The sequence below is a fragment of the Mauremys reevesii genome, linkage group 10 (genome assembly GCF_016161935.1).
Source record: "Mauremys reevesii isolate NIE-2019 linkage group 10, ASM1616193v1, whole genome shotgun sequence".
Lineage (NCBI taxonomy): Eukaryota > Metazoa > Chordata > Testudines > Geoemydidae > Mauremys > Mauremys reevesii.
This window is the reverse complement of record NC_052632.1, coordinates 41,101,693-41,117,305: the sequence shown is the minus strand read 5'-3', so window position 1 is coordinate 41,117,305 and position 15,613 is coordinate 41,101,693. Positions and strand designations below refer to the sequence as shown.

The following is a 15,613-nucleotide window of genomic DNA, read 5'->3' as shown; positions in this document are numbered from 1 at the left end:
CCAATTTATTCGGGCATAAGCTTTCATGGGTAAAAAAACCCCATTTCTTCAGATGCATGGAGTGAAAATTACAGGTGCAGGCATAAATATACTGACACATGAAGAGAAGGGAGTTTCCTTACAAATGAAGTACCAGAGTTGACAAGGCCAATTCAAGCAGGGTGGATGTGATCCACTCCCAATAATTGAAGAGATGTCAATAACCACGAGAGGGAAAATTGCTTTTGCAGTGAGCTAGCCACTCCCAGTCCCCATTCAAGCCCAAATTAATGGTGTTAAGTTTGCAAATGAATTGTTGCTCCACAGTTTCTCTTTGAAGTCTGTTTTTAAAGTTTTGTTTGAAGGATGACTACTTTTAAATCTGTTATTGGATGTCCAGGGAGATTGACGACTCCTTGTTTTTGTGTATACAGACTAACACAGCTACCGCTCTGATATTTAGAGCAGAGAATCACTCCTGGAGCCCAGCACTCTAAACCCAGCCTTTCCCCTACTTGGGTGTACTACCACGCTCCAGAGGGGACACTGCCAGAGCTGCATAGGTGGGTGGAATCTCAGCTCAGCAGATACTTCCCCATATTCATAAAGGCCTTGTCTAAAGTAGGATTTAAGGTGTGATGGTCTCATATGTTAGCAGAAAAGACCTAAGCATTTTTGGAATCAAGCATCACATACTGTTTAGGCAATGGCTCCAGTCTCTCTATCACCTATAGTAAAACACTAGTACAGTAAGCATGCCTGGGCCTTCAGCTTTTCTTTTGGGTGCCTTCAGCTGTAAGTACAACTGGAATGCAGGAAGACATCACTGGAAGTAGCTTTATATGTATCTAGAGGAGAAAACCCAAAGCAACATGTTTAGTTTTCCCTGACAACATAGAATCCAAAAATGTTAAAAAATATAAAAGCCGGAAAGCACTTGTATACAGAGGTCCCTATGGCCCAGTTAGAAGGGGCTCAGAATAACTTGTGCCTTTGCAATGGAATAACCTCTAAACTACCGTAACCTCAGCAGCAGGAAGCCCAAGATCTGCCTCCGTCTTGAGGCACCAACAACAGACTATAACAGTGTTTAAAAGAGAACTGGATAAATTCATGGTGGTTAAGTCCATTAATGGTTATTAGCCAGGATGGGTAAGGAATGGTGTCCCTAGCCTCTGTTTGTCAGAGGATGGAGATGGATGGCAGGAGAGAGATCACTTGATCATTGCCTGTTAGGTTCACTCCCTCTGGGACACCTGGCACTGGCCATTGTCGGTAGACAGGATACTGGGCTAGATGGACCTTTGGTCTGACCCGGTACGGTGTTCTTATGTTCTTAACAGTTGAACCACTAGGCCAGCTGAGCAGCATGCTCAGATCCTGTCATCAGTCCATCTATCCCAAGTGTCCTGTGAGAGTGTGATGGTCTTTACGGGCCCTACGTAACTCTCATGAAGGAGGCAACAGTGATCAGGGAAAAGGAGAGTTTGCTATTCAGATAGCTTTGAACACGATGATGGGCTGCTAATGGTAATAGGGTGGTCTGCCAACTACTAGATATTTTTGCCTGGACTAAAAAGTTTTCATGCTATTTTGCAAAGCTGTGTATTACATTTAAATTTTTCAGATGAACACCTCCTCTGGAGAGGAGTGAGACTGGTAGGTTTTTGGTCCAATGGTATTTGTCTGTTTGGGGTAAGCATCCTCCCTTGTTGCTACTGCTCAACAGTGCATACAAGCTATGCACTACAGGAGCAGCTGCCTCTATTTGCCTGACATTTCAAATGGGCAGGTTGGCCCATATAAGATCCTGAATGCATAAATCAAACTTTATAAAAGACTAAGAAGTGGGAACAGACAGTAAAGGTAAGACATTTTATTTTACATACAAAAAGGGTGCAAATGCCAGCCCTGCCCCCCAAAAGGGGAAGGGGAGTAATTAAAGATCACATTTGTTGTGTTTCTCCTGATGCCCCAGTAATGGACAAATCAGAAAGAGAAACCAACAGTAAGCAGGACCCATTTTCTTGATGGAAAGGAGCTCCCCCTGGAGGGGTCTTCCCCATAGTATAAGCCCTTATCCTGGTTGAACCATTTCAAACACATTTGAAATTGACATTCATGTTAAAAAATACTACAAGTTCCATGTTCACAGCTGAGCTTTGAGACCAGTGCCTGAAATATGAATAAAACATTGCATTACATATTTAAAACAAAAGATAAAAAACTCAAGGCATTTTAAACAAGAATCAGACATCCACACAATATTTAAAAAATGATTTCCACAGCTGATTTTCATGTATTTTACAGTAAAAAAACGTTGCAATTAACATCCCCTCAAAAGTACAAAGGGCTAAATTAAAGAAATAGACAAAATAAATTATAGCTTGTAAAGTTTCCAGTGGGAATTAATCACTTGACAGTATTTTTTATTTGGGGGTTTGTGGTTTATAATGTATTTGGTATAATCTACATGTTCCCAGAGGATACTCTTCTCTCTGTCTGATAATTACAAATAAGACTTTATCAGTACCAGCTTGCTGTTCTAATTGGGAAGAGAGAACTTGTCACTTGTTTTCTTCCAAGAACACTTGGAAAAATCAAGGTTCTCAGAGTTGCTTGAACTGTGCAGCTAGAGCGATACAAATGGGGAACGAGCATCTACTGTGAAGATCATTTTCCTGAGACACTCCCAAAAGGATTAGACATATTTTTTAAAGCCTTTTCCTGCCTGTATTCCTCCTGGCTTGGCTTGCACCTGTGATTTGGGCAGGGCAAAGACAACACAGAGAACTGTCCCTGTTCTGGGTGGTTTCTCCCTATTCTGGGGGATCAGAACTTGGCCCTTGTTTCAATTGGTATGAATTCAGTGAGGCCCCAAGGCTCTGATCTCTTGCCCTGGAAATACTTGTGATGTACTAAAGAGCATGTTGGGACTGCCCCAGAAAGGTGGGGAGAGGAGTGAGAAAAGAAAAAAAAAATCTTAGAGAGTCTGAAGTTTCTTTAAAATATGAAGTTTGGTCAATCAAACTAGAAACCCACAGAGAAGTGTTCACTATTATTTCAGACTCTGAAGCCCAGCTTTACACACATCTTTACACAAATACTGGAGTGGGGTTCCTTTTGGATGTGGGGAATACATTTTTCATGTTCTCTATTCAGATAGATCTGAATCAGTATCTATCACCTATTATTGTACAACTATTAAGCTTGAGAAACAAATTCTGCTGCAGTCAGTTACCTGGAAATGTAACTGAAAACACCCAACACTTTAAAACCACATAGTCACTCAAGTACAGTAAGAGTCCTAGGGCATGGTACCGCCAAACACTGTGCAAATTGCAAGCACCCTGCAGAGGGGAATGCTCAGCTAGAAGTTGGTAACTGAAACTTCACTTACAAACCAACCCTTGACAAAGAGATGGAGCTGGCAGCTGTCACCCGCATTCAAGGCCTGCAAGCAGGTCAGAAAGACTTCCCCCTGGAACCTCAGTGGTATTGTAGAAAAGCAAAGTTTCCCCATTTATAGTGCCTTTAGCACTCTCTCTCTCACGCACTCATACATGCTGGTTTGCAGGGGAGCACAGGTTGGCAGCTATGGCTGTATGGACACCGTTCTTGGACATTCAGCTCCCCCTGGGGGTTTAAACAGCACTCCCTCCAAAACACAATCTGAAATAACAAGCACTACCAAGGGAGGGCTCAGCTCAGCTCAGCTAAGTCTCCAGCTTGCTCTCTATTTACAGATGCCATGCAACAAGCTCAGGGACCCAGGCATGTTACTCATGTCAGAATCCTGGGTCAAAATGGAATACTATGAAGTTACTGCTTGCTAATTGGTTACTGGAAACAATCAAACCACAAAAGAGGAGATGGCCTCATATAGATGTTTTAAAGGGCCAGGAGAAGGCCATTTTGAGGTTTCTTTTCCTTCTCAAAGAGCACGAGTGTTCCTGGGAGCAGTGGTTCTGGAAACTATCAGATACAGTTCATGCTAAAAGAGTGATTACTTTGAAGACTGTGATCAAGTAGGAGTGAGGTTTCCAGCTAAACAGCCCCTGGCATTAAGCAGTTACTAACGCTGAGAATCATCACGGACAGAATGCTATATGTGCTTTTTCTGTCTAAGTATATTGAAAGCTACTTTTAGAAGATGCTTCTTTTGGCTAATAAGGAGCAGCTGCTTGAATGCATTTTTTCCAACTGTGCTGAGAATAAATAAGCAATTGCTATTTGCATGCTGGAAACCTCTTGATCATGGCAGTTCAGCAGATTAGTTGATTCATTTCAACTACCCAAGCACTGCTTACTAGATATCTGGTTCACAAGCACCTGTCCTCCACTTTACACACAACAGAGCAGCTAAATTATGGACAATGAGGAAGACAATGCTCAACATGAGTGCAAGTCATTTCCACCATCCCTCGTGAGCTGGGGTTTCACAATGTTGCACACAGCCTGCTGATGTTATGTTCTGCTTAGATTCTGATGTGGACTGAGCATAACTCCACAGTTCAGCTAAAGCAAGAGCTGCTGCTGAATTTTCAGTTGATGTAGTGGCACAGCCTTTCTGTAGCGTACTGGCCAGGAGGCAGGAGTAGGTCATGCCCTTGCCATTTGGGGAAGACACATTTGATGTTTTGCCACACTGTAGTTGACATACAAAAGGACTACTGATTATGCTGCACATGGTTAGCACATTTCTGATTAGTTCACATCCATTTGTGTCCCAAAGTCACCAGTGATGGTGCCTGCTTTCTTTTATCAGGGAAATGGGACAGGGGGAAGTGTGCAGAGAAGAGGGTTAGTTCCAGCATTCCTTAACCAAGCTATATAAGGCTGGACTGTTCATGGCTTTAAAGAAAGAAAAAGCATTTCAAAAGCTCCCACACTGTACATGGTCCCCTCAAAGAGGGTTTCAGAGCTTCTTTAATACAGGATGGAAGGGTTACCAAGAGAGCTGAGACTGAAACAAAGAAAACATCCATAAGCAAGTGTTCTCAGGAAGGGGTAAGAATTACATCTATACATGGAGTTCAATACAGCAGTGCAATATTTTATTGAAAACCTCAGGAGACTGCAATGGAACATTGGTGGGTCCCTGCTGCAGGCGAGCCACGTCTGGAAATCCAGCTGCAGTATTAGGCCATGCTAAGGAAACATAGGACAGCCAGATGATGCTCTTGCTCAGCAGCTCTACTGGCCAGCTGTGATCTGAGATTTTCTCCTCTCATTTTCTTGGAAGAATGCAGGTATATACCAACTAATACATTAGCTTCCAGTGGGGAGGAGAGGCAGGGAATTAATGTAGGTGGGTTTAATGCTCTAATCCCTACTGTAAGATGGCCTGCTCGATCTGGTTTGTATCACCAGTCACTTCTTGAACCTCCTGGGTTGAATAGTCTCCTTAGAATAGGATTTACTGTTTACCCGCTTTTTACATCCTTTGCCCTTCTGAAGAGTCCAACGTATGACTATAGTGCAAGAGGGCTTGGTATACGTGAGCATTACCAGCATGCCTTGGGGAGAGACATTCCCTCCCCTACCATATACATTATCATAGGATTAAAAGAACACTAACTCCCCAGAGCAAAGCAGTAGTGGGGGCATGAAATGGCTTTCAAACTGACCCACTTAAAAACAAGGAAAAATTTCTACCAATCAAATACATTCACTTACTTAAAAATATTTAATAACAAAAAAAAATGCAGAAACGCTCCCCTTCCCACACATACTTTGCAAACTACAAGCTACTCCCTGATTGGAAAAAGTTAGGAATGACTGAACAATGTCAGGAAATGCAGAAGGAACTGAGTTTCTCCTCTGAGTTTTGGTGACAGGCACTTAATGGGGTTTAGGAGGGCAGCAATGCATGTGCCTCAGGGCCCAGTACAATCTGGAGAGCTGGGAGCATACAACGGCTTTCTCCCCACAAATTCCTGCGCCTCCCTCCCCCCAAGATGCCGAACCATGGTTTCCTATGGTGAGGGTATAAGGAAATGCTCATTTTAAACAGCCTGACTTCTTAGAAAGTCAACAGCAGTGGAAGAGTTCAGGAAGAGGCAGAGCGGCAAAACTAAGCGATTAAATGTCCCCTGCCCTCCTCTCCTTGGGAGAAAGAAAAGGGGTTAGGGAGTCCAAGCAGCCACACTCATGGGGAATGGAAAGTCCTTTCCTTGTGCACCCCACTTGTTACACTTAACGGAAAACATCTTGCAGAATTAAAACGGTGGGTTTACAAATCTCTTGGTGGGTTAGTGAATGAAGAGCAAGCCAGCCTGCAGCTTAACTTCACCCCAGTGGTGGAGAGAGGAAAGAGCAGCAAAACCCTTGGCTATATCTGCTTTCTTTCCATTTGAATAAGGCATTAAGATCCCAGCAGAAAATGGCTAGCAGCTGAGAAACACCCCAAAGGGATTATCCGAGAGAGCAGAATCCTCACTATAGAAAAAGGGGCTGAGTTTCACACTACAAATCCTAACCACTGAACTGCAGCAGATGGCTCGCCTGCCTTCCTGCTGCTCTGCCTGAAGGGGGAGGGAGCCTCTGCCCACGCTTGAAACATAAACACTCCTTCCCTGCTTCTTCCCAGCACTCCCATTGCTTCCCTTTCAGTGCACGCCACTACACGCACTCAGAGGCAGCTGGAAGAGATGGTATAGTAAAGCCTCTGTAGGGAATTCAAGCACTGGGGTGGGAGAGCCCTAGCTACATGACAACTACCGCCCCTGAAATGAGGGATCTAATCCCACGCTGATATGCAAACAGGCAAAGCATGAGGAACCAATTCCTAGCCTCCACAAAAAAAGCTTCTTTAGCTCTTGTAAACCTTTGCCACACCCACCCCACACAATTTCCCCCAGGAGTAACCGCAGCTGCCTACTCAGAGCTCAGCAATCCCAACACTGGGATATGAGAGTTCATGTGCAAAGTGCCCTAAGTCTTTGCTAAATAATGGTTTGGCTCAAGAATGGTGTGTTAAAAAGACCTTCGCTCCCACTTCAGGGAGAACCGCATGGTGTGTGCTCCAGGCCCCACAGACAGAGCTCTGTGCCTGCACTCAGGCCTAGGCAGCTTGCAGAGCGCACCTGAAGCCTACACAAGGTCTGATTTGAGTAGCCTATCTGGCCACCTGCAGATGCAGTCACTGTAAGACAGTTAAGTGTCCACTCCTTGCTGGGGTAGCTTTGCGCTCTCTAACACTTCCACTGTAGAGCATTCAGTAAATTGAAAGAAAAGGTGCTTACTCCATAATCAACTTCCCAGAAACCATCTGAGAAGTTTAGAAGGCCACCCTGCCATACAAAATATCTACAGTTTGGGAAACATCAGGTTTCCAGTTATGTAATCCATATCTATTTGTCTACCCAGAGAAAACTCCTCCAGCTCAGCAAGGCTGATGCCTCTCCCTGCTCCAACAGAAAACTATGCCTTCCAACTCCAGGCTGGTTATGTCAGGCACCAAGTAGGAAACCATGGTAGGGACATTCACTGGCAGCTACAAAGGGTGATTCAAAATTCAAGTAGGTTTCTCTCAGCGCATGACCAACAATGGGTGATAGGAACCCCAGACTAGCTTTAGGGTTTTCTGGATGTTGCAAGCAAACCCTCTGTTAAGGACATTCTTTGCACCCCTCCACATTCCAAGCTGAATGTCTGTCTGTGCCGGCATCACTTGTCCATGCAAAAATCTACAGACACAATATGCATCTGCAATGCTAAAAAATAATAAAAAGTGCAACAATGTCAGTTTCTTTAAAACAATCCGCATTGCTCTGTTACCAGTTGGAGAAGTGAGTGAACAAGGAAGCCAGAGAACCCAAGGGACTGGAACAGTAGATTGCAAGTCTCACGCTACAGTATAACTGTTCCCAAGGAACCCAGGAGGGAGCCTGTGTCCCACTGCTGTACCTGGCCAGGCTGGCAGTACAAGCTGACGCTGAAAGGGACTGCGGAGAGAAATTGCCTCATACCCGCCAGGCCTTCTCCCACATGTCTTTCCTGCCCAGACAACCACCTATCACCCTCCCCTTAGCCAAAGAAGCCTTCCAGGGGTATTTCCATTGGGGAGGGAGGAGGATGGATGGGCAGAGAGAGTGTGAGGGGGAGTAAAGTGAGCAGGAAACAAAGCATAGTTCTCAGGTTTGTGTGAATGATGCCTTCTGCCGTAAACAATGGGAAGGAGGGTCAGCCAGCCAGTCCACCTGGCAACCTGAGCCAGCTGCAGTCCTGATCCCAAAAAGAGCTTCAGGCTTGGAGCGAATGAGTAGACCACGGAGCAGATCCACCCCAGAGCGGTTTGTTTTGGAACGATTTTCTTTTCTCTTTTTGGTTTAAAATGTCACTTGTTTCTCTTCCTCCTATGTCACCTCCTCCCCCTAGAGAGAAGCTCCTTTCAGTAAGACATGGCAGGAGCTGCAGGTGGAGTTCCCACAAGTCTCCAGGAGGCACCGGTCATTTGTGACGCTGGGCAGTCTTCTTCCTTTTCCTCTTAAAGAAGCAGCAGCACCTGGAGCACAAAGAACACAACAAGTCAGTAGAGTGGACTAGACCCTCCAGCAGCCTCCCTGCCCCCCCGCCCCCCTGACTTCCATGAACTGCACAGGGTGGGCTTCTTCCCTTCCTTCAGAGTACATGCAATGGGATCTCAACATGTCCAGCACTAAGGACAAAACAGACCTACCAATACCTCCTCCAAGAGAAGGAAAGTCCACGAGGCCAGCAGCAGACCAGTCTAGCCCACAATAGAAGGGGCAGCAGTACTGTGCTCAGACAAGGGCCAATGGATCACCATAAAGGCAGGTAGCCAGGTGCTTTCACACACTGGGATTTGTTCTTATGGAAGAGGAAGTTCAACTGATCATTATTATTTATGTTTTGCTGATGCCTGAAGGCCATGCTCAGGATCAGAAACTGGCTGTGCCAGACGCTGTATGAAGCCAAGGTCCCTGCCTCAAGGAACTTAATTGGGAACAATGAAATAAGGCACAATAGCCAATAAGGGAGGCAGATGAAGTCTTGCAGCAGAACAGGGATCTCCAGTTGCTGGGAGTGAAGGAAACAGGTGAGATATATTAACAGGCTGTTTCCCTCTGCCCAAAACTACTAATCAACTGTACCCTAAAAGATGCTGGAATGGTTTGAACCAGGCCTGACTAAATATTTTCAATCACATGATGTGCTGTGTTTCTAAACTGCTCATGGTAAGCTGAAAAGGACTAGTTCTGAAAAGGTCTGATTGGGGGCCAGCTTCCTTTACTGAACCCTTGACTGATGGTAAGTAATCAGAGTTTCAGTTTAAAGACCAGTAGTTTAGTCTACAAATATACAACCCCTGCTTCTTCCCTGATCTGGGGCAGGGAAGGCTATCAGTGCACAGTGAACAGGGAGGCAAAAAGACAGCATAATGGAGATCGAGGTGGTGTGAAATAAACACCCTTCAAAGCTGATCCTTGAAAGATGCAGGTTTCGTTTGTGGGATATACTAAAATGAGTCACCCAGTCTGTCAGCTCCAGCTGGTTCCTCAGGAATTACATGGCATTTAAAGACAACTCTGTATTCAGGTTCTAGTGTCAGGAACATCTGCATGGAAAGATTTTTGTACTTTGCAAGTTCACCTGCTGCCGTGCTGCTTATCCTCTTCCCCATGACATCACAACTATTTCCTCAGTGACCAGTTGTGATATTAGGGTTATGGCCTTTGAGGAGGGAGGAGAAGAATAAGGAACAGGTGGAGAGGTATGTAAAAATCCTGTTTTCATGCAAGTACCTCTAACAAGTACACAGGAGCAAAGACATCGAGAAGCTATGCCACAGAATGGCAGCAGCACCTGCAGGCAGACTCATTTTCTGTTGGGTCAGTGGCGGCTCTAAACAAGCTTTTAATATGGGTATTTATCTGAGAGCTGAAATATACACTACTGCCCCTGAGGAGTGCATGCCCTCTCCTGTCTCAGCCCAATTACAGGTGATTGAAAATGAGGGATAACTGCTTAATTGCCTTAGTAAGCACACTTACTGGTAGTGAGAGGTGCTAGACTGACAGCCCAGGAGAGCGATACCTTCCAATAGCCATGAGCAGATACAGAAATGGCAACAAGAAGGCAAGTGTACATACACCACGCCTGCCTGTGCGTCTCAGCCCTAGCCAGCAGCAATTACCTCTAAGGGTGATGGGCAGTTCAGTCTCCATGGCTTACCCTTAGCTTCCCTTCAGAGATTTCCTACGGGCAGAGCCAGGGTTTTTGCTGCCCCAAGTGGTGGGGGAGTGGGGAGGGAGGAGAAGTGCACAATCGTGATCGGCGGCAGCTCCACCGCGCTGCTTTCTTCTTCGGCAGCAATTCGGTGGCAGGTCCTTCCCTCCGAGAGGGACCCGCCGCCGAAGAACCCGACGTGCCGCGCCTTCCCCTTGGCCACCCCAAGCACCTGTTTGCTGAGCTGGTGCCTGGAGCCGGCCCTGCCTACGGGAGGGTCAGTTATGGAGGTGGGGGTGGTGAACATGTGACATGAATATACTGTCACTAGCAAATGGATCATTTCACATAGGCCCTGGATAACCATCAGATGGTAATGATTTTGGTCACTACTACACTAAGCTGGTTTTGGATGAGAGACCTAGAGGTTCATAACTTGGAAGGCCAGAAGGGACATCTCATCTGATCTCCTGCATAACGCAGGCTAGAGAATTTCCACCAATGTCCTGAGCCACCCATATGCTCTCACTCATTTTAACCACCCAGTAGCACTGTTTTCCTCCCACAGTAACCACCTTCCTTCAGGACTCAGGCCAGTAAAAGGAGAAGGGAACTATCATGGGGAGAAACAGGACAGGAGTACATCTGAGGGATTACCAAACACACATATCTGATCAGGGAAGGAGAACCAGGCCAAGATTCACTCACTGCCCCAGATTTCAAGGTCCTGACTGATTTCTAGCTGCTCTTTTAAGCCATCTCTTTCCCTGGCAATTCCTTTGCTCTCTTTTGGCCCCCATTGTTCAGACAGAAGGCCCCGTTGCTCAGTTTGGAAGGGTTCAGGAAAGGAAGTCCTGAAAGTTGTTAACACAGGCAGAGGCAGAAACGACAAAATAAAAGAGTAAGACAGGCTGACAATTATACAGAATGTGACCTTTGTGCGTGCAGACAATGTCTAAGAACAGCCCCAGAGTACGACACACAGAGAAGCCAAAGAGATGCCAGAGATACTGGAGGCAGTGCCAGTGAAGAGGAGGGCAGAGAAGGACCAGTCTGCCACCATGCAGGGACATTCTTCACCACACATGGGGCCGTGAGGTTTAAACTCCCTACATTCTACTCCTGTCTCTGTAGCTGAACATGGGCTCCCTCAAAACCCACTGTGAGGCAAGATGAACGAGTGGACAGAGTCTGGAACTCCTGGATTTTATCCTTGGCTCTGCCACTGATCTTCAGTATTATCTAAGACAACTCACTTCACTTCTGCGCCTCAATTTCCCCATCTGCAAAACCAGGGGTTCATGTACTCCTCAAAGGGGTGTCCTGAGGATTACAGTTTAGCTAGTGCTTGGAAAGCACTCCATACTATAAAAGTGCTGAGTGTTACTATTTAGGGTCCCCACTGGAACTCAAGGATAATGGTGATAAAGGGGAAGAGCATAACACCAACAGCGGGCTCAGAAAGCAGCTACTCCAGCCTGTGTGCCCTCTTAGATGAAAACCCTGGTCTTTCTCCCCCAGTCCTTGAGCTGCAGAAACTTTCTTGAAGGCAACCACCTACTCCCCACTAACCTGGAGCAAATCAGGGGTTCTCAGCCTGTGGGCCATGATCACTCTGCCCTTCCCAGATTGCCAAATGAGAGGAAGGTCCCAGCTAAGAGGCAGGAGATTGCACTATGGAAGAGGTTGAGGACCATGGCTCTTGACCACCACATCTGGTGATGGGAACCCTGCCCTGCTCACTTTCATATAAGCAAGTCTTCCATGGAAGGAGCCACAAGCACACTGCTCCCAGGAGACTGGCATGGTGTACACAGCTTTCCATGCAGAACCATCTGTTGTGAGGAATTCCCTGAGAGATTTTTCAGCCTGGTCCGGACTCTGCCCAACTCCTTTAGACATTATCTGCTCATACTCTTGCATGTTTGGTGAATACATTAAGCTGAACAGATAAAGGATGAGAAATTTTTTTAGCTTTCAATGGATCAGTCCAAATATTAGTTCAATTGGTTGGCCTACTGCGGCCTCCTCTCACACACACACACGCCCATCCTGCATGTGTTCCCCACCCTTGTATTTGCAATAACTGCACTGGGTTGGATTTCTAACTTGTGCAGCTATTAGACAGTTTTGGTTGGTTTGATTTTGCCAATCCCAGTCTAGTCTGGTCCGCTCCCCCTTGCCCGGGGACTGGAGAGAGGGACTCACCACAAGTTGAGCATTTTCAGGCAGCTACAGAGAGTGTGTAGAGAGAAAAACACAGAAAGGAAGAAAGAGCAATTAGTTCACAGAGGTGGGATGAAAGCATGTCACTGCGAGCCATGCAAACATGCAGTGCAGATTGGCAGACACATATGCCTTGCCCACCCACCCTCTCTATTCCCTATTCCACCTGAGGCCCCACTGCTCATTGCAAGAGATACCCTGACAAGTCACTGCTGAGAAGTAGGATGTGTTTTCACTGTCCTGTGGCCTGGGACAAACATACCAGGACGTCAGAGTGTCAACAAGGAGTATGCCATCAGGGAAGTCTGTGGCTGGCCCACCAGGAAGGGGATCCAAACCACAGACAGTCAGACAACGGCTGTGTGCAGGTGGCTTATGGCATAGATGAGATGCCCTGCTGATCACAGCTGCTGGGGAGGAGGGGCCCCTTCATTCACTTACACCACCAGCACAAGCGGAGTCTGCAGCATTTGCCCTGGCTCTCCCTGCCTGCCCACAGATGCAGGTAGGTGAGACACAGCTCCACTTTTCCCAGTACACTACCTCAAAAACTGGCAGGAAGCCAGGCAATCCAGCTAGCCCTGGCCCTTCCTCTGAGTGGCCCACCTTACTAGAGAGCAGTAGCACCAGGCCAACTGGTTGCCTTGTCCACAAGACCTCCAGCCTCCTGACATACTCAGATAACTGAAGGGAGGACAAGTTTGGACTTGTGTGACAGAGACAACTTGCAAGGAAAGACGAGGGGACATCTCGTTTATTAACAGGAACCCAGTAGTCTACACAGGGTAATCATGACTAGATCAGCCAGTACAAGACAGTCCCCACTGGAATGCCACATGATCACCAAAAGGAGACTCAAACCACAAACCTAGGGACTGGAAAGGGGAAACTGACTCCTAACCATTGTCCCTCCTCACAGTAAAGCAAATAACTGCTGATGCCAAGACAGGCTAATATGATATATTGATTATTTGTACTGTGGTGGCACCGAGGAGCCCCAGTGATGGCCCAGGCCCCCACTGTGCTAGGCGCTGTACAGACACAGAACAAAAAGACAGTCCCTGCCCCAAAGGGACTCTTGCTGATCCTTTCTTACATCTGGCCATAAGATGGGGTGGGGCCCAGTAGCGTAGCTGCGGGGGTGGGGAGCGGCCACTACCCCACTGAGCACAAGTGGCACCTTGTCAATTTCTTGGCGCCTTTTACTCACCCGGGGGAGTGATTAAAAAAAAGGCATCACCTGCTGCAGTGTTTTAATTTTACTCACCCGGCGGCGCTCCAGGTCTTTGGCGGCGGGACCTTCACTCACTCCGGGTCTTTGGCGGCGGGACCTTCAGTGCCACTGAAGACACTCGGAGTGAGCGAAGGACCCGCCGCCGAAAACCCAGAGCGCCGCCGGGCAAGTAAAAGCGCTACAGCGGGTGGCGCCATTTTTTTTTTTATTGCTCCCCCTGTTCCCTCCACCTGGCTATGCCACTGGTGGGGCCCAAACTGTGCACAGCTGAGGGCTGTGTTGGCAAATCATCAGGAGGCTGAAGGCCACATCTATGGAATTTGCATAACTGGACTGCAGCCACTGTGCTCTACTAGAGGTGCAGCCCACAGAGTACACGTCCCAGCAAGCAATGCAGCATAGTCATTCCGATCAAGACAGCTAGGACCTGTAGTCCCTATTGACTGTACTGTCCATACTGGGCAGTGGCCAACACCGCAAGCTGCCCTTTTGTAGCTGCCCAGCTTACAGGAGGCACACAGCCCCTCAGCTCTTGCATCCCCTGGCTGGGAAGGGAACACAAAGATGTTACTAGGGCTCCTCACTACAAGATGATTATTGTAGCTCACTACCCACATGGGTCAATGGTGAGATAGGCACTGTGGAAGTGATTTCCAAGGGGCACAGGAATGGACGATGACAAAGAGCCACTCACTCTCAGGGATAGCAGGGGTGAGACTGGTGCTCACCGTTGAAGCCAGCTTGACAGACACTTTGCACCTCAAGCCTTTCTGACCCAGGGCTGGCAGTTTCTTATCCTCCTTCAATCCATTTCCAGCAAAAGACTCCCACCCTGAAAGGCCAAGAAACACAATGCCTGCCAAGCAATAAGAATTCCACTGAGCCACATTGTGGCCCAGATCAGAGATGACCTGTGCCCGCCAATAGTGGGAGGCAGAGTGAGGGCAGTGTTACTGAGCATTCTCAGTCCATGTAAGCATGCTAAGTACATGCCAAGCAGCAAATCTAGGGGACATTTGACCAGGGGTGAAAGTAACTTAAAGGATTTATAGGTACTCCGGAGTCTTAAGGAGGGGGCGGGGCCTCTACTGGAAGAGGCGGGGCCTTTAAACACCAGGTGCTTTAAATCAGGATTTAAAGGGCCCGGGTCTAGGGCTGTGGTAGCAGCAGCTGGGAGCCCCAGGCCCTTTAAATCACCCCTGAGCTACCAGCTGCAGAGGGGGCTGGGAGCCCCAGGGGTGATTTAAAGGGCCCGGGGCTTCAGCTGCTGCTATTGCAGTGGAGCCCCAGGCCCTTTAAATCACCATCAGAGGGGGCCTCAGCCTCTGGCAGAGCTTTAAAGGGCCCGGTGCTCCGCTGCAGTAGTGGCAGCCGGGAGTCCCTGGCCCTTTAAATCACCGCCAGAGCCCCGCCGCCGCCGCTACCTCAAGGCTCCAGCAGCGGGGCTTGGGTGGCGATTTAAAGGGCTCCGGAAGGTAGCGGCAGCGGTGCTCCGGTGGCTATTTTAAGGGCTGGGGCGGTAGCGGCTGCTGCAGCCCCAGGGCTCCAGGGATGATTTAAAGGGTCTGGGGCAGTAGCTGCGGCAGGCGCCCCGGGCCCTTTAAATCGCCGCCTGAGCCCCGCTGCCGCTGCTCCCGGGGCTCCGGCAGCAGGGCTCTGGCGGCAGTTTAAAGAGCCCAGGGCTTCAGGTGCTGCTGGGAGCCCCAGACCCTTTAAATTGCTGCCAGGGGAAGCCGATCTGTCTCGGTATGGCGCACCGGCTATTGCTGGTACACTGTGCTGGGGCGTACCAGCTTACTTTCACTTCTGCATGTGACCCTGCATGTTCCCCGTCACCTCTGGCCCAGATCATGGAGCAATTCCCGGCACATGAGCCAGTTCAAAGGCAGCCTTTGAGCCATTCAGCCCTATGTGGGGGAAGTCAGTTTTGTCATGCCACGACTGAGCCTTCAACCCCCTGCCAGTGACAGTGGGGTTCAA

At 47.9% G+C, this 15,613-nt stretch overlaps 1 protein-coding gene across 3 annotated transcripts in view; it reads right to left on the bottom strand.

The window, feature by feature from the left end:
• Positions 1 to 1,838: 1,838 nt before the first annotated feature.
• CSNK1G1 (casein kinase 1 gamma 1) overlaps positions 1,839 to 15,613 on the bottom strand; it is a 302,780-nt gene continuing 289,005 nt past the window's right edge. For 2 of the 3 annotated variants that reach the window (XM_039491465.1, XM_039491466.1), the window contains one exon: positions 5,654 to 8,488. In XM_039491465.1, the coding sequence (XP_039347399.1) occupies positions 8,434 to 8,488 (55 nt within the window). In that variant the 3' untranslated portion in view covers positions 5,654 to 8,433. Of the gene's footprint in view, positions 2,155 to 5,653; positions 8,489 to 15,613 lie in introns of those variants that run through there. The other variant, XM_039491467.1, reaches the window with a different exon arrangement.